The sequence below is a fragment of the Neoarius graeffei genome, chromosome 23, assembly GCF_027579695.1.
Source record: "Neoarius graeffei isolate fNeoGra1 chromosome 23, fNeoGra1.pri, whole genome shotgun sequence".
Classification (NCBI taxonomy): domain Eukaryota; kingdom Metazoa; phylum Chordata; class Actinopteri; order Siluriformes; family Ariidae; genus Neoarius; species Neoarius graeffei.
Genome location: NC_083591.1, coordinates 28,844,547 through 28,864,244, shown reverse-complemented (window position 1 = coordinate 28,864,244; position 19,698 = coordinate 28,844,547). Strand labels below are relative to the sequence as shown.

General features: G+C 40.9%; 1 protein-coding gene across 5 annotated transcripts in view; it reads left to right on the top strand.

The window, feature by feature from the left end:
• Positions 1 to 19,698, top strand: part of camsap2b (calmodulin regulated spectrin-associated protein family, member 2b) — a 138,802-nt gene that overhangs the window by 34,294 nt on the left and 84,810 nt on the right. For all 5 annotated transcript variants that reach the window (XM_060906029.1, XM_060906026.1, XM_060906027.1 and 2 more), the window contains exon 2: positions 13,448 to 13,707. In XM_060906029.1, the coding sequence (XP_060762012.1) occupies positions 13,448 to 13,707 (260 nt within the window). The remainder of the gene's footprint in view (positions 1 to 13,447; positions 13,708 to 19,698) is intronic.

Below are 19,698 nucleotides of genomic sequence, written 5' to 3'. Positions count from 1 at the left end.
GCGATCGACTGGTCGATCTCGGAGGCTTTCCCAGTCGATCTTGGGGGATGAGGAAAGAAATTGTAAGCTTATACAGAAATACACTGCAGTATATCTGATTGGCATTCATATTACATGTCTTCCGATAGGCCCACTACAGCTTTCCCCCTCTGTGTCGCAGGGTTCTTTTTTTTTTTTAAACTCCTGCTGCTTACGTCTCTGAGCGTCGTCACTATGGTGATAGCCTCGCAATACAGTTCAGGGTTCTCCACGAGGGGTTTTAGAGGTGCGGGCCGCCCCCTTTCTGTGATTCCCGCCCCCGTTTAATTTCTGCCGCCCCTTTACAAAAGGAAGCATGATATTGCCTATAAAACCGTGAGGATATAACCTGGCTGTCAGTGTTACTGTAGCTCTTGAAGTGTTTCCGCGGAGTGGTGGGTTGGACTCGAGCCTGGCATGAACCGCTCCGACGCGCTATAATGACACCAATCTATCACCAGCCAATCAGGAGACTTAATCAAACGCATCCCCCGCCCACTCGTGTCCGCGTCTGAGACGTTGAATTTTCACAGAAGGAGGGAAGAAGTTGACTGAGGTAAGACTGTGTGATAAATTAACGAACGAATAAGAGAGGAATTTCAACATGTAGGGCTCAAGTTTGTTACTGTTAAATAAGCATTGCTTGTACAGTAATGTTATGTTGTTACAACGCTGACCCACTTTTAACGTGCCGAGTACCGACTGTAGCCGCTAACAAATGCTAACAAATTGCTGTCAAGTTTTTCCTTTGTCGAGCTTTAAGCGTAAGGTCATGGATGTTACTACTGCTTGTTCCTGCCGTAATATGATACGTGATATGAACTTAACTATAAGGCACTCACTGACCATGTTCAGTCACAGCCATCACATTGACTTGAGTTGCGTGATGAACTGTAACCTCATAGCATGACAGCAGTCATTGGTAGTAGCATCACTGCAAGTTCATCACACATCACATTATCTCTAGCCGCTTTATCCTTCTACAGGGTCGCAGGCAAGCTGGAGCCTATCCCAGCTGACTACGGGCGAAAGGCAGGGTACACCCTGGACAAGTCGCCAGGTCATCACAGGGCTGACACATAGACACAGACAACCATTCACACTCACATTCACACCTACGGTCAATTTAGAGTCACCAGTTAACCTAACCTGCATGTCTTTGGACTGTGGGGGAAACCGGAGCACCCGGAGGAAACCCACGCGGACACGGGGAGAACATGCAAACTCCGCACAGAAAGGCCCTCGCCGGCCCCGGGGCTCGAACCCGGACCTTCTTGCTGTGAGGCGACAGCGCTAACCACTACACCACCGTGCCGCCCACTGCAAGTTCATATTTGTCTTTATTGTGTAGGTATGGTTAAAGAAAATCAGTTCATGTTGAATTGAAGTTGTCATTTTGTCACTTAAGTTACAATTTGTGATATATCATCACTGGTGTGTTGTAATTTCAGTTGAAAATTTCCATTTTATGTTGCTGTGAAATTAATTAATTTAGTGTTACAATACAAACAAGACAGTGCAACTGATGTTAACAGTTCAGCTTTCTCATTACAATATTATTAGTTGATATTAATAACAATCTGAGTCATTGGTGGTTCATTCATTCTGGTCACTACAGATGTAGGCCTATATATTTTTTGTGTATAGTTAATTTCCATTGTATGTTGTACTGAAATTAAGTCATTTAGTCAGCTCTCACAAGAAATTAAAAAGTTGGACCAGGGTCTTAAATCTTATTCAGTTAAAATTAGGCTAAATAAAAAGCCTCAACTTGAAACAGTCTAGTCTGGATTTCTTTTTCTGTCAGCGCTTCAAGGGGTAGATCTTGCTTGCCATCTAGGCAGAGGTTAGGGATCTCGGGCATAAAAAGGTTGGTGACCACTGCTCTAGACCTTTTTAGCCACGCATCCAGCATGGAGCCGCTTGCAACTCTCTTCATCCCCATTTGTGAGTCACATGATGGTATGAACCATTCACAGTCCATGGAACACTCTAAGCCAATCAGAGTATGGCTTACATATGGCACAAGGGGCAGTAATGGCTGCACTCGTGTCGAGGATGTAAACAAAGTTGACGCGGCAATGGACATACATGACATAGTGGATGTAATTTACGTTAACTTTTTTTGCCGTCAGAAATATTTAATATTAAATTTTGTGACTCGACTGACAATAGCTGGCGGCATAACAAGCCACAGACGGCGATTTGCCGCCGGTGACCGGCTACTTTTGAGACCGCTGAAAGGGAAGAATTTATTATTTTTTAGAAGAGATTTGATTGCTTTAAGTATTATCTGTTTGAAGAGTTGTGTAGGTAAGGGATCTAGTATACAAGTTGAAGATTTTGATAAGGAAATTAGTGAAGTTAGATTTTTCTAAGGAGAGTAAAGCATTCTAATCACTGATCTGATGGTTATGTTGTCATCTAAAAGGGTCACTTATCAAATTGTCTGGTCTAAAATTAATAGTTGGAAGTTTTGTCTATTTTCAATTTTGCCAATGAAAAAAAGTTGTTGCATTGAAGGTGTGCATGTTTCTGTGCTGGTCTTTTTTTCCTAGTTAATTTTGCTTCAGTATTAAATAAGAATATTGAATAATAATTAGTGGAATTGACTGGGAAGACTTTTTTGTGGCTACATATTGTTAGTATAATGAACTTCAGACGCATTTAATTTCTGACCAGGTTTTTGTGTGATGACTAGATTATAAATAACCGCGATGGCTCCTCATCTGCCAGTTAGATGAGGCTGGAATATATAACTGTATCTAGGAGGACTAGCTTCGTTTAAAGCTACATACTCATTTGGTTTAATTCATGCTTCTGTTCAACACAGTATCAGGGCTTGACATTAACTTTTTTTTTTAATCCACTTGTCCAGTCGAACAAGGAGCAAGATTTTTCACTTGTCCTGACCATAACCTTTTTATTACGATGTATTTACTAGTTCAGTGAAAGTGGTTGTCGTACTCGCGCAACAACAAACACCTGCCCTGGATCAAGCACAATCAGCACATGCATAAAAGGATGCTGCACACACCTACATGGTGCGAAATATTGTGTTCATCATCGTTACCGAGCCGTTGTTATTGCCGTGTCTTCCTGGTTATCGGCGCTCATTTCTGTTTTGTTTTCCGATCTTGTCCTGCCCAGTTTAGTCCGTTTGTGCCTCACTCAAACCTTTTGCCTGTTTATTGTAATTGATTCAGCCTGCCGTTTTGGACTATATGCCTGTTTGTGTCCTTTTATAATACACTCTTCCTGCACATTACATCTGTCTCCAATCAACCTGCACTTATTGACAGTGGTTAACAAGTTTTATCAAAAATCAGGTATAGTTATATTATGCTTTAATGACCATAATTTTTCATAAACTCTAACTGTAACAATAAACAAACTATCCAAAGCCCCATTATGGTGCATGTTATAACCCATTACCTGATCTGTAGTTTTAAGAATCAGGCTCACCCAAATTCAAAGCTTCTGGAGGAAATAAAGTTAAATCTTGATTAATCCAGTAAAACCTGAAGTATACAGTGGTGCTTGAAAGTTTGTGAACCCTTTAGAATTTTCTATATTTCTGCATAAATATGACCTAAAACAACATCAGATTATCACACAAGTCCTAAAAGTAGATAAAGAGAACCCAGTTAAACAAATGAGACAAAAATATTATACTTGGTCATTTATTTATTGAGGAACATGTTCCAACATTTACATATCTGTGAGTGGCAAAAGTATGTGAACCTTTGCTTTCAGTATCTGGTGTGACCCCCTTGTGCAGCAATAACTGCAGCTAAACATTTCTGGTAACTGTTGATCAGTCCTGCACACCGGCTTGGAGGAATTTTAGCCCATTCCTCTGTACAGAACAGCTTCAACTCTGGGATGTTGGTGGGTTTCCTTATATAAACTGCTCGCTTCAGGTCCTTCCACAACATTTTGATTGGATTAAGGTCAGGACTTTGACTTGGCCATTCCAAAACATTCTTTTTCTTTAACCATTCTTTGATAGAACGACTTGTGTGCTTAGGGTCGTTGTCTTGCTGCATGACCCACCTTCTCTTGAGATTCAGTTCATGGACAGATGTCCTGACATTCTCCTTTAGAATTTGCTGGTACTGTATAATTCAGAATTCATTGTTCCATCAATGATGGCAAGCTGTCCTGGCCCAGATGCAGCAAAATGGGCCTAAACCATGATACTACCACCACCATGTTTCACAGATGGGATAAGGTTCTTATGCTGGAATGCAGTGTTTTCCTTTCTCCAAACATAATGCTTCTCATTTAAACCAAGAAGTTCCATTTTGGTTTCATCTATCCACAAAACATTTTTACAATAGCCTTCTGGCTTGTCCACATGATCTTTAGCAAACTGCAGACGAGCAGCAATGTTGTTTTTTTTTTTTTTTTTGGAGAGTAGTGGCTTTCTCCTTGCAACCCTGCCATGCACACCATTTGTTGTTCAGTGTTCTCCTGATGGTGGACTCATGAACATCAACATTAGCCGGTGTGAGAGAGGCCTTCAGTTGCTTAGAAGTTCCCCGGGGTCCTTTGTGACCTCGCTGACTATTATATGCCTTGCTCTTGGAGTGATCTTTGGTCGACCACTCCTGGGGAGGGTAACAGTGGTCTTGAATTTCCTCTATTTGTACACAATCTGTCTGACTGTGGATTGGTGAAGTCCAAACTCTTTAGAGATGGTTTTGTGACCTTTTCCAGCCCAACGAGCATCAACACTTTTTCTGAGGCCCTCAGAAATCTCCTTTGTTCGTGCCATGATACACTTCCACAAACATGTGTTGTGAAGATCAGACTTTGATAGATCCCTGTTCTTTAAATAAAACAGGGTGCCCACTCTCACCTGATTGTCATCCCATTGATTGAAAACACCTGACTCTAATTTCACCTTCAAATTAACTGCTAATCCTAGAGGTTCATATACTCTTGCCACTCGCAGATGTGTAACATTTGGATAATTTTCCTCAATAAATAAATGACCAAGTATAATATTTTTGTCTCATTTGTTTAACTGGGTTCTCTTTATCTACTTTTAGGACTTGTGTGAAAATCTGATATATAGAAAATTCTAAAGGGTTCACAAACTTTCAAGCACCACTGTAAATTAATTTAAAGAAATGAAACTGAAAGAAAACCAGTGGGACATGATAAGGGTGACAATCACGTTGCGAACGAAAAAGAACCGTGAGTTCGGCACTGTCATAACATTCCTGCGAAATATCTTACAATAATGTGTTAATGGGTACCATGCAAAATACAATAAGTCCAAATGAAATTAAGATTCACCACAGAGATGTATTTTATTGAGGTATTTGATCACCATTTCTCCAATTCCGGTGGATTCAGAGTCTTTTAATTTTATAATTGGACATTATGATGTGGTTAATTGTACACACGCACCTGCTGTACTCTGCTTCCTTGGAGTTTCATAAACAGTAATACAGCTGGATCACTGAGGGGATTGAGCAAGTTTTGTTGGAACTTTATTGATGTAACTCTGGAATAATTACTATAAAAATGGTGATTTTCAACAATCTCTAAAAGATATACAGTAAAAATACAAGGTACCATTACTATATTATCTGGAGCGTTTATATGTAATACTTTTGAGTAATTTTCTCTCGTCTGTAAACCAAATTAGATTGACCAATATAGTGGATATAAAGTGTGTCCACCCTGTTAAAATGATAGTTTTTCTGATGTAAAAAAAAATCCCCACGATAAATAGTTTCAAAACTTTTCCCTCCTTTTAATGTACCCTACTGTATAACCTGTACAGTTCAATTGAAAAACAAATCACTTTTTTTTGGGGGGGGGACATAATGTACAATAAGCTGGTTGCATAAGTGTGCACACCATTAAACTAATACTTTGTTGAAGCACCTTTTGATTTAATTACAGCATTCAGTCTTTTTGGGTAGGAGTCTATCAGCCTGCCACATCTAGACTTGGCAATATTTGCACACTCTTCCTTGCAAAAGCGTTCCAAATCTGTCAGATTGCAAGGGCATCTCTTGTGCACAGCCCTCTTCAGGTCATCCTGCAGATTTTCAATTGGATTTACATCTGGGCTCTGACTGGGCCGTTCCAAAACTTTTAATTTTCTTCTTTACACATACATCTGCTGGTGTTGATTTTGACGTATGCTTTGGGGTCATTGTCATGCTGAAAGATGAAATTCATCTTCAGCTTTCTAGCAGACACCTGAAGGTTTCGGGCCAAAATTGTCTGGTATTTAGAACTATTCATTATTTCTTCAACCTTGACTAAAGCCCCTGTTCCAGCTGAGGAAAAACAACCCCAAAACACTATGCTGCCACCAGCATGCTTCACCATGGGTATAATGTTCTTTTGGTGATGTGCAGTGGTGTTTTTGTGCCAAACGTACCTTTGGAATTGTGGCCAAAAAGTTCAACTTTGGTTTCATCAGACCATAACATATATTTTCCCACATGCTTTTGGGAGAGTTTTTTTGCAAAATTTAGCCGGGCCTGGATGTTTTTCTTTGTAGGAAAAGGCTTCTTTATTGCGACCCTACCCCATAGTCCAGACATATGGAGAATACGGGAAATTGTCGCATGTAGTACACAACCAGTACTTACCAGAAATTTCTGCAGCTCCTTCAGTGTTGCTGTAGGCCTCTTGGCAGCCTCCCTGACCAGTTTTTGTCTTGTCTTTTCATCAATTTTGGAAGGATGTCCAGTTCTTGGTAATGTCACTGTTGTCCCATATTTTCTCCACTTCTTGATGACTGTCTTCACTGTGCTGCATGGTATATCTAATGGCGTGGAATTTTTTAAATATAATTTTGTACCCTTCTCCTGACTCATACCTTTCAACAGCGAGATCCCTCTGATGCTTTGTAAGCTCTCTGTGAACCCTGGCTTTTGCTGGAGGATGCAACTGAGTAAATGTCTGAACTTTTATTTGGGGTTAATCAGAGTCATTTTAATTGATGGCAGGTGTGAACCCAAAAAGACTGAATGCTGTAATTAAATCAAAAGGTGCTTCAACAAAGTATTAGTTTAAGGGTGTGCACACTTATGCAACCAGCTTATTGTATTTTTTTAAAAAAAATTTTATTTACGTTTTTCCCTGAACAGATTTGTTTGTTTTTCAATGGAATTGTACAGGTTATAGGTCACATTAAAGGTGGGAAAAGTTTTGAAATTATTTATCGTGGTCTCATTTTTTTACATGGGAAAAACTTATCATTTTAACAGGGTGTGTACACTTTTTTTTTTTATATCCACTGTATGTAGAAAATGTGACAAATATGTGGATTACTTATGTAAACTGCTTATTACTATCATTTAATCATATTTTTTATATTAGATTGCTCCTTTAACAAGTCTTCAAGGAGTTTGGCCTTATGTAGCCTGGACAGCTCGTATAAATCTGCACATGAACTGATGACACTGTTAAACTCATCTCAGCATGTCTTTTACAATCATTTACCCCACCATGGGCAATGCTAAAGTCATTTGTTACAAACAATACAGTGAGCAACACCCTCATTATTTTACCCCTGTTAGGCAAGGGGACACTTGCGTGTAGTCTGAGATGAAGTGTGTTTTTTGTATTTTATTATTTATTTTTTTTTTGGGGGGGGGGGGGGGGGGGGGGCACTCTGCTATGACACTCTGGGATATACTGAACTGATGTACACTCGGTCTGGGAGAGAAGATGTAAAGCCCACCCACGCAACACTGATTGGTCTGTCTTGTTAAGTAGATCAATCAGGATGCTCTCTCTCTCTCTCTCTCTCTCTCTCTCTCTCTCTCTCCTCTCACTCTTTCTGAGAGAGAAGACGTAAAGCCTGCCCACACAGAAAACTGATTGGTCCGTCTTGGTAAGTAGACCAATCAGCATATGCGCTCACGCACTCTCTGAGGGAACCGCTATCATATGTGGGAGACTCCTGGAACTTCCAGGAGAGTTGGAAATAATTCAACTTGTCCCGTCGGACAAGCAGATGCGGATTTGACTTGTCTGGACCAAACACTTAGTTGTCCTGTTCAATTGGACTGCCGCTAATGTCGAGCCCTGAGTACATTTAAACAAATTGTGCACATCCAGTATGAATCTTCTGCTCACAAATTTGTGTGCGCTCTCAGATTTTGGTGAAATGACTCTATCAAAATTCACCAACCAATAGAATGCAAGGAATGATATTGACCAATGTAATTTGTCATTTGCTTCGTTGGGTGCATTTGCTTTACTTACAGGTGGGTTACTGTTTAAAAGGGTTCATCCAATCCTGCCAACCAAGTGAAGTATATGTACTTCATTTGTTTTCTTGTTGGACTTTTGGAATTAATGCAAATATCAGTGTCCATATTTTTTTTATTTTCCAATAATAGCGACATGTAGTGGCGGCACGGTGGTGTAGTGGTTAGCGCTGTCGCCTCACAGCAAGAAGGTCCTGGGTTCGAGCCCCGGGGCCGGCGAGGGCCTTTCTGTGTGGAGTTTGCATGTTCTCCCCGTGTCCGCGTGGGTTTCCTCCGGGTGCTCCGGTTTCCCCCACAGTCCAAAGACATGCAGGTTAGGTTAACTGGTGACTCTAAATTGACCGTAGGTGTGAATGTGAGTGTGAATGGTTGTCTGTGTCTATGTGTCAGCCCTGTGATGACCTGGCGACTTGTCCAGGGTGTACCCCGCCTTTCGCCCATAGTCAGCTGGGATAGGCTCCAGCTTGCCTGCGACCCTGTAGAAGGATAAAGCGGCTAGAGATAATGAGATGAGATGAGCGACATGTAGTAGCTCCATAGCATATTGACTTCCAGGTGAACAGTAACTGCACATAAGTAAATCATATGCACCCAAGGAGGCAGTGAGACTTTCACTGGGCAATGTCATACCTTGCATTCTGTTGGTTGGTGAATTTTGATAGGGTTATTTCATGAAAATCTTAGTGTGCGCACACATCTGTGAACAGAAGATTAATGAGCGCACAAAACAGTGTGACAAGCAGGGACTATTGGGGGGGAGGTTTTTTTTTTTTTTGGTTTGTGGTTTTTATTTTTTTTTGGGTGCATGTGAGCAGGGGCTGTTTGGGCGGGGGGGGGGACACTGCAGAATCTGAACGTGAACTGAATCAATACTGCTCTCAAATTGAAAGACCATGCTCTTGCTTAAAGATGGGAATAAAACTCCATGGCAGTCACGTGACAAGTGAACGCGAGACTCGTACCTGAAAGACCCGTTTGTGAACGAAGCTGAGCCTGAGTGGTATGCGTGCGCCAGGGGAAAGATGAATCACTCACTCAGATGACTCGTTACTCCCAAGCCATAAAAAAAAGATTAGTTCAAAATGAATGAATCGTTCACAAATGACACCTCACTACCCCACTCTGCTAATATTAGTTATTGTTGGCACCATGACCATGTACCACCAGAAAAAGGAACAGAGTTAATAATAAAGCTAATCTTGTTGTAATTACCAAAACACTGTAGAACACTGTGAGAGACAGATTTTAATAGTAATGTTAATTTGTATGTTTTGTTTTCATGTCTGTCTGCTGCTTCACATAGCATATCAGCTATGCTGTTCTCCATTTTGTCTATGATTTGCAGGTCCACAGTTTGGCCACACCACTGTGCTTTTACAGAGCAATCAGAACAGCCCCAATACTTCAAACTTTCAATCTATCCTTCATTAAATGACAAATCATGAAATATATATTGAAAAGTTTTGTAGTAATAAATTGAAAGATTTAATGAATGGATAGTGTGCCATCATTTAGAACCACATCAGCAAGTTAATTGTTCATGTTTTTCATCACTTGATCTGTACAGACCCATGTATCTCACTGTATCATGGGCTCTCAATCCATGCAGAAGTGTTTATTGTAGTTCTAAACTTGATTTATGGAGTAATTTTAATTTTCCTTCATTCAGATTGCAGTCTTAATCCCATTTTATACCAAACCACATCGGTGCAACATCAAGTATGGCTGACTTGTTAATCAAAGTGGACACTGGACACTGGTCGTGCGAAAAGTGACTGACTTTTTTTTTTTTGCATGTCACAAAAAGACAAGTCTCGTACCATATTTTGCAGTTTCTCCTTTTTATACACACACACACACACACACACACACACACACACACACACACACAGTGGGTACAGAAAGTATTCAGACCCCTTTAAATTTTTCACTCTTTGTTTCATTGCAGCCATTTGCTAAAATCAAAAAAGTTCATTTTATTTCTCATTAATGTACACTTGGCACCCCATCTTGACAGAAAAAAACAGAAATGTAGAAATTTTTGCAAATTTATTAAAAAAGAAAAACTGAAATATCACATGGTCATAAGTATTCAGACCCTTTGCTGTGACACTCGTATTTAACTCACATGCTGTCCATTTGTTCTGATCCTCCTTGAGATGGTTCTACGCCTTCATTGGAGTCCAGCTGTGTTTAATTAAACTGATTGGACTTGATTAGGAAAGGCACACACCTGTCTATATAAGACAGGGGTGTCCAAACTGATCCATAAAGGGCCGTGTGGCTGCAGGTTTTCATTCCAGCCATGCAGCAGCACCCTGATTTGGCTTATTCAATCAACTGACACACCCACCCTTTAATCAAGGGTGGGTGTGGCTGCAAGTATTTGACTATGTGAAGACAGTTCAGTTGATTGAATGAGCCAAGTCAGGTGTGCTGCTGCATGGCTGGAATGAAAACCTGCAGCCACACGGCCCTTTATGGATCAGTTTGGACACCCCTGATATAAGACCTTGCAGCTCACAGTGCATGTCAGAGCAAATGAGAATCATGAGGTCGAAGGAACTGCCCAAGGAGCTCAGAGACAGAATTGTGGCAAGGCACAGATCTGGCCAAGGTTATAAAAGAATTTCTGCAGCACTCGAGGTTCCTAAGAGCACAGTGGCCTCCATAATCCTTAAATGGAAGTTTGGGACAACCAGAACTCTTCCTAGACCTGGCCGTCCAGCCAAACTGAGCAGTCGTGGGAGAAGAGCCTTGGTGAGAGAGGTAAAGAAGAACCCAAAGATCACTGTGGCTGAGCTCCAGAGATGCAGTAGGGAGATGGGTGAAAGTTCCACAAAGTCAACTATCACTGCAGCCCACCACCAGTCGAGGCTTTATGGCAGAGTGGCCGGACGGAAGCCTTTCCTCAGTGCAAGACATATGAAAGCCCGCATAGAGTTTGCCAAAAAACACATGAAGGACTCCCAGACTATGAGAAATAAGATTCTCTGGTCTGATGAGATGAAGATTGAACTTTTTGGCGTTTAATTCTAAGCGGTATGTGTGGAGAAAACCAGGCACTGCTCATCACCTGCCCAATACAATCCCAACAGTGAAACATGGCGGTGGCAGCATCATGCTATGGGGGTGTTTTTCAGCTGCAGGGACAGGACGACTGGTTGCAATTGAAGGAAAGATGAATGCGGCCAAGTACAGAGATATCCTGGAAGAAAACCTCTGCTCAGGACCTCAGACTGGGCCGAAGGTTCACCTTCCAACAAGACAATGACCCTAAGCACACAGCTAAAATAACAAAGGAGTGGCTTCGGAACAACTCTGTGACCATTCTTGACTGGCCTAGCCAGAGCCCTGACCTAAACCCAATTGAGCACCTCTGGAGAGACCTGAAAATGGCTGTCCACCAACATTCACCATCCAACCTGACGGAACTGGAGAGGATCTGCAAGGAAGAATGGCAGAGGATCCCCAAATCCAGGTGTGAAAAACTTGTTGCATCATTCCCAAGAAGACTCATGGCTGTACTAGCTCAAAAGGGTGCCTCTACTCAATACTGAGCAAAGGGTCTGAATACTTACCGTATGACCATGTGATATTTCAGTTTTTCTTTTTTAATAAATTTGCAAAAATTTCTACATTTTTTTTCTGTCAAGATGGGGTGCGGAGTGTACATTAATGAGAAATAAAGTGAACTTTTTTGATTTTAGCAAATGGCTGCAATGAAACAGAGTGAAAAATTTAAAGGGGTCTGAATACTTTCCGTACTCTGTGTGTGTGTATATTATATTATATTATATTATATTATATTATATTATATTATATTATATTATATTATAGTGTGTGTGTGTGTGTGTGTGTGTGTGTGTATAGTCCTTAATATATTCAGCCTACTATAACATGCTAAATTAATAAGCTTTATGTAAGGATATACAGAGGTGGACAAATTTGTTGTTACCCTTCCATGGGGGAAAAAAAAAAAGAACCCACAACTATCCCCTAAATAACTTGAAACTGACCAAAGTTAATGGCATCCACCATTGTTTATTCTATGTTTAACACAAATCAGACTTTGTGTTTTATTTTTGATTCAGTTGAATACTTTACATAACAAACCAAATGAAAATGGCATGGACAAATGATGATACCCTTAACTTAATATTTAAGCCACTCATATAGCCGATGGATGGCATCGCTTGGCAAGTCAGTTGTCACTGTGGGGCAACTTCCATACCCGTCAGGTCTCTGGCACTTTTGTGCACCATTTGGTATCAGGTCTGGAGGTCCAGAGAGACAACTCGATGGGGGCACGACATTGTTTGTCTTACCTTATTGTGCAAGGTGCTTCGTTAGGAGAGGAGAATAGTATGCGAGCGCTAACGAGGCAACACATTCCATGGTGGCTCGGCTGGGCCATTCGTGCCACCGCTGCAGGTGACTCTGTCGCTCTGGTGTGGGCCCCGTGCCCCATCTGTGTTTCTGCACGTCCTAATGAAGCGGTCATCATCAGCCGCCACCGCTGATAATTCAGTTATTTATAACATTTTTCTAGGGGCACCAACAAATTTGCTCAGGTAATTGTAAATTGTAAAATAACTTTTGTAAAAAAAAAAAAAAAAAAAAAAAAAAATTATTTTTTTTTTTTTGCTGCTTTACTCTTATGTACCAAAGGCATGCAAGTATACATGAGAAAATTGGTTTTAATTTCATTACTTTTCAGAAGGAATAAGGCATTGTTTCAATGAGCTGTAAGGGTAGCAACAAATTTGTCCATATCTATACAGTGATGATGAATGTTTATAATAATCTAAATGTCATTACAGATAGTTGAACATTGTTTTATACTAAACCAGTGGAAGAAAGCACAGAAATTATTTCACACCCCAGCATGTGGGTAGTAATGCTTTATTGCACAAAATGGGCTTCTCACACATGAAAATATTACATGAAATGCATTATGTGAACCTGATAAAACCAATAAACCCAACTGTTGCTCATATTTTTTTCATTTCCATTTCAAACTGCAGGAATTTTTTTTTTTAACTTGATAAACTGTTATACTTGCTGTTCCATCTTTATTCCCTGTCGGGTTGTCTGTGTGTCTCTCTCTCTCTCTCTCTCTCTGACGTTTTATCTTTTTTTTTCTTCTTTTCTTTTCCCCCTCGCCGTGTGTTTAGATTGTATTCCAGTGGAGCTGGAGGAGCCATTCTATAAGGACCAATATGAGCAGGAGCACCTGAAGCCTCCGGTGGCGTCTCTGCTGCTGTCCGCTGAGCTGTACTGTAGGGCTGGCAGTCTGATTTTGCGCAGTGATGCTGCTCGACCCCTCCTGGGTCACAATGGAGTCATCCAGGCCCTGGCTCAGAAAGGCCTGTATGTCACTGATCAGGAAAGACTAGTCACTGAGAGAGACCTTTGCAAAACACCTATCCAGATGGTGAGTAGTCTTTTTTTTTTTTTTCCCTCTCAATTTTTTTTTTTTAATTTACAGCTGATCTCCACTTGCATCAGATCAGTTCTTTTTCCACTGAATGTCTTTGATTGATGATAATAATCTTCAGTAATTATCCTGGTGCAGCCTGCATCATCTGTTTTGTGTGCTGCATCAATCATGTGACTGACTGTTTTTTTTGACTGTTTTTTCTCTGATGTGGTGAAATGAGGCATAAATCTGGCATAAATTCATTTTAATCGGTTTAAGCCCCAATTCTTAATCAGATGTGGGCGTTTACCAGCAAAACGTTGTTATAGCTATTTCTGAGTATGTAGCAGCTTGAACAACATTTTGTTAGAATTAACATCAGGAGTGATGTGGCTCTCTTAATTTGCCAGTAAAATGCTTTTTCTCAGTCACCCCACCGATTTATCATTGCAATATTATTTTGTGCCCCCCCCTTCACTTTTAAACCCAGCTCAAACCAGTATTGCCTTGACAGAGGAAAACTGCTATGATGATTGTAGTCTTTGACTCCAGACTTGTGTGGTTATTTTATTTTTATTTTTTTTCACTTTTATTTCCTTGTTCTACAATCGATGGGGAAATGATCAATTAGTTTAAAATGGCAGGGTCTCCAATCCCCCCCCCATACATGCACCCATACATCATTTAATGATATACAGTACAGTGCAAGTATCTTACATGTATAGAAGGAGAGAAAAGGAGATGCTAGTGAGGGAATGACTGTTTATCATGCCTATAACCTAAGTGATACCAGGACAGGGGTTCCCAAACTTTTCCATGCCAAGGCCCCCCAAACAGCATTAGCTTCTGGCCGGGGACCCCCTTTGCAAACCCACAGACAAATGCTACAAAATATGTAAAGAAACATCAACTTTTAGAATGATGTTTTCTCTTACTTTTATTCAATATTCAATAATTGTTACATTTGTTTAGCATAAGAATATTATTAACTAACATGTTTTCAACACAAATATTTTCGCACTGAACAATAAACTTTTCAACAAACTGTTGATAAGAACAGCACAAAAGAAATCAAACCATTCTCAATTTTGTGTGTGTGTGTGTATGTATGTGTGTGTCTGGGAGTGACAGATGGTTTACACTAGTGGGAGGGATGGGCTTGGTGGATCCTACATAGTTTGTCAACCCTGGGCTTAATCTCTGTCAGTGCCATACGCATGTCATTGTCCACATGTAGACGTGCTCTATGTTTGGTTTTGAATACCTTTAACGTTGAAAAGCCAGACTCACACAAGTAGGTTGTTGCAAAAGGGAGAAGGCATTTCAATGCCCTGTCAGCCAAGCTGGGATCGTCCTTTCTTACATGTAGCCAGTAGTTAGACAAGGGAAGAGCCTCAAAGTCCATTTTTAAATCCCCTGAGTTTGTCATCTCAATCAGCTCCTCCTGTGACTTTAAGTCCAGACTAGAACCGACACCGGGGGCAAAGGGGTTCCTAACCCAGTTTAAATGTGTGTTTTCGAGGTCAGGGAAATAGTCTTTGAAATATCCTTGGAGGTGCTCCAGGTGGGACTGGATCAATGGAGAGACGGAGCCCAAATCATCACATGACAGCAGCTCCTGGTGAAGTAGTGGGAACATTTCTGTAACTCCCTCCTGGAGCTTGTTTGACCACAGCATGATCTTTTTGGAAAAAGCACGCACTTTGTCTTGCACCTGGAGTATGTACGTGTCACGTCCTTGCATGCTTTGATTCAGTACATTTAGATGCTGGAAAATGTCTGACATGTATGCAAGTTTGCAGATCCAGGTTGCATCGGTGAACCGATCTGCCAGCTGATGCTTTTCAGATGAGAGGAACTCTGCAACCTCCCTCTGCAGCTCATAGACACGGTTCAAAACTGCGCCCCGTGACAGCCAGCGCATGTTCGAGTGAAGCAGCAGCCCCTCAAAACGAGCGCCCATCTCATTACAAAGCAGGGTAAACGGTCTGTGTTTCATGGGACGGGCTTTAATAAAATTCACTACTTGTATAACCTCCTGTAGTACCTGATTCAACTCGTTATCCATCCTTTTTGCGACCAGTGCCTCGCGATGGAGCATGCAGTGTGTGGCCACTACATGTGGGGCCTTCTGCTTAATGAGAGCGGTCACTCCACTGATCTTCCCGGTCATTGCCGCGGCGCCGTCCGAACACACCCCCACACAACGGGTCCAGTCCAATCCGTTAGACTCGAGGTAATCGTCCAAAACTTGAAAAATGTCTTTCCCAGTAGTTCTTCTTTCAAGTGCTTTACAAAATAGTATTTCCCCCACAATACGCTAGTTTGAGGAGCAAAGCAGCTTGATAAATGGCGCAAACCGCAACGTCACAGGCAATCGGAGAGATGAGCATGGCAAACAACGTTTCGATATGATGTATTATTATTATTAATAATTATATTTTATAATAATGATTAAAAAACTAATTACAATATATTTAATAATGATTTAAAAAAAAATTTTTTCGCAATTTTTTTTTATCGTCCCTCCAACTTTCTGAGGCCCCCACTTTGAAAACCACTGTACCAGGAGCAAAGTTGTCTCTCAGACGTTCCACAATATTCAACAATATTTTATGTGCATGACCGGTCATCTATTATTCTTTATGTAAATAAAGTTCTACCTAATTTATTTTTGTACATGGCTATACCAGTTAGTGTTCATGTTTAATTGGCTGAATGAACCACGTGTTGCGGTATGTTAATACAAAATAAGACGAAAAAAAATCCGATATCACAGCAGGGTGTGTCCTAAAATCTGCAGTATACCCTCCATCAATTAAAAAAAAAAATTTTTTTTTCAAAGTCAGCATCTAAATAACAATTGTGTGGTCCTCACCAACTTCCATAAACACAACAGGTGATGACAACCCCCCCCCCCCCCCCAAACTTTCAACATGTCTTTTTTTTTTTTTTTCCCCCAAAAAAACTTGACCAACATTCAGAAACCAGGTTAAAAAAAAACCCCAGTATACTCTTCCTACTTCCACAATTATTAAAAGAATAATTAGCAGCCAGGTGTTAAAATAAATCAAGAAGTGTGACTACCTCTACACAAGGAGAACTTTTGGCAATTTGATTTTCTGGAACACTTGGGTATGTATCTAAACCATGCCAAGAAGAAAGGACATTAACTGGGACCTCAGAGAAGCAATTGATGATGCTCATTAATCTGGGAAGGGTTATAAAGCCATCTCTAAACAACTTAAAATTCAACATTGGTAACAGTCTTGAAGGCTCTCCAATCTTCCCAGGAATGGGTGTCCCAGCAAATTCAGTCCAAGATGAAATTGTTTAATGCTCAGAGATGTAAAGAAAAACTCAAGAGCTACGTTGTGTGTGACACAGTCCTCTGTAAGCATATTAAATATTTGTTTGTGATGGTACAATTAGAAAATAGATTGAACAAGCATGGGTGGGTGGCTGGGGGGAAAAAGCCCCTTCGTTCCAAAATGAATATAGCAGCATAGCTTAGGTTTGCAAAATTGTATCTCACAAACCACAAAAGTTGTGTAGGAATAACCTTTGGGCCGATGAAACAAAGATGGAAATGTTGGGTTATCATGCATAGTGCCATTTTTGGTGAAAACCAAATACAGTGCACAACCACAAACAACTCATACCATCGGTCATGTGTGGTAGTGGAGGAATGGTGATTTTAGGCTTGTTCTGCAGCCACAGGACCCGAGACATTTGCAGTTACTGGGACCACGATGAAGTCTGCTTTATACCAGAATATTCTTGAGACGTTTGACACTGTCTGGGCTGAAATTGGGGCTTTGCAACAGGACAGTGATCCCAAACATGCCAGCAAGTTAACATCTGAATGGCTAAAGAAGGAAAAAAAAAAAAAAATCAAGATGTTGAAATTGCCAAGAAGTCCACACCTCAACGCCATTGAGATGTTCTGGCATAAGTGGGCTGTGCATAAAGAAATGCTCTTAAACGTCAGTGTTTTGAGATTTTTCGATCGGATTCTGCTATTGAACATTCAGATCTTCCATGAGCTACCATCCCTGCAGCTATGTGGGCATGCCAAGGGGACAGAACAAGACAGATGCCAAATTCAGCCAATATAACCATTTTTTATTGTTTATGGATTTTTTATTTTTTTATTTTTTTTAGCTGTGGTGTGACATTTTTGTACAGAAAATATTTGCTTGCAATTTATTTAAAGTGCTGATGACACGTTTTTGACATCTTTGGCGATGTTTTATAACATAAAAAGTAATTCCCGATGATCCATATATTAATTCACGAAGGCGCCTATTTTACAAGTTATGATAAAAAAAAATGTGGCTATTTGGGCAAATTTGACAGGGCTGCAGCACCCAGGAGACGAAAGAGGAGGAAGAGCTATATGACGTCAGCGAAAGAACCTTCCTCCTCACTTACCAGTTTGTGGTTGATGCGACAGGTGTTCAGTTTGTCATTATTATTATTATTATTATTATTATACATTATGTATGTATGCATGCATGCATGCATGCATGCATGCCTGCCTGCCTTCGCGTTGTGTTGCCGGCTTTTGCTCCAAAACCTACAAGGATGAGGTAAGTTTATTCAAGTTTCCCAGAGATCCCGAGCTGCATGCGAAGTGGGTGAAGCAAGTCAGGCGCACTCGTGACAAGTGGGAGCCCTCACCAACATCCGTCCTGTGCTCTGAACACTTCGATTTGGATTGTTTTGACACCCTTCCCAGCTTAAAAGAATCTCTTGGGTGTGCAGTTCAGCACAAACGTGTGTTACTACCATCAGCAGTGCCTACACAGTGTTGCCAGATTGGGAGGAATCCCGCCCAGTTGAGCGGTTTCAAGTGCATTTTGGTGGGTTTTGAACATATTTTGGGCTGGAAAACGTCAGCAGTATCTGTTGCCAGATACTGCTGACGTTTTCCAGACCAAAATATGTTCAAAACCCACCAAAATGCACTTGAAACCTCTCAACTGGGCGGGATTCCTCCCAATCTGGCAACACTGCCAGTATTCCGGAGGGGGTCTACTAGTAGCTATGCCGGACCCAAAGACAGTCCTCCTGTCAGAACATGTGTTGTGAAATGACATAAGATAAAGGTACGTAGAGCTATAGATTCTACATGATAATCATAAATGTAATCATAAAGTCGGCGTGATATCAGTCATGTATTTGCTTGTGAAAGCTTGCGGCTTTCATGTAACTGCCGCCTAGCAACGAGAGGCAAAGGGTAAAGAGGGTAGGCTATCATAGATTCTATTTGGAAGAGATCAACACAATTCTAGACTCCCAGAAGAGGAAGAGCTAGCACTAGAGAGTTCACCGGCGTTTTCACGCGCCATTTCCATTGAGTAGAACCAGAGTAGAACAGCCAGTGAACCGCAGCGTGTTCTTCCGCTGACGTCACAACATGGCCGCGAGCCACGGACCCAGTTTTCTTGCGCTGTGCAATTAAAAGTTGGATGTTCGCGTAACAACAGCTTCTTTTCACGTAATTATAACAGAAATCTAACATGTTTGCCATGTTGTATAGTTTATTTAAGAAATTGCATAGAGTCATGTTCGTGTCATCAGCCCTTTAAGCATCATGGGATATTACTGCAACTGTGGGGCAGGGGGCAGTTCTTCTGGCATCTTTGTAGCACTTGCTTTTGTTTTTGGAGATAATCCTTGATAACCTTTGTATTTTGTGTGAAAAGTGGTCTGTAAATCTTAAATCCCTTTTTTTTTTTTTTTTTTTTAAATCCACGTTTTATGGCTGCAATAATGCAGAAATACAGCAATTAAACCTCTAGGGCAAATTTTGTTTAAAAAAAAATCAGGAGCTTAAGACTTTGGCACAGTATTTTGTGTGTGTAGTCTACGATGTAGGCTTTCATCAGTTAGCCTGAACACAAGCATATGAGAGCTGGACAGAAGGTATGCTGGTCTCTGCATTGCAGTATTTTCTAGTTTCTCTCTCTCTCTTTCTCTCTCTCTCTCTCTCTCTCTCTC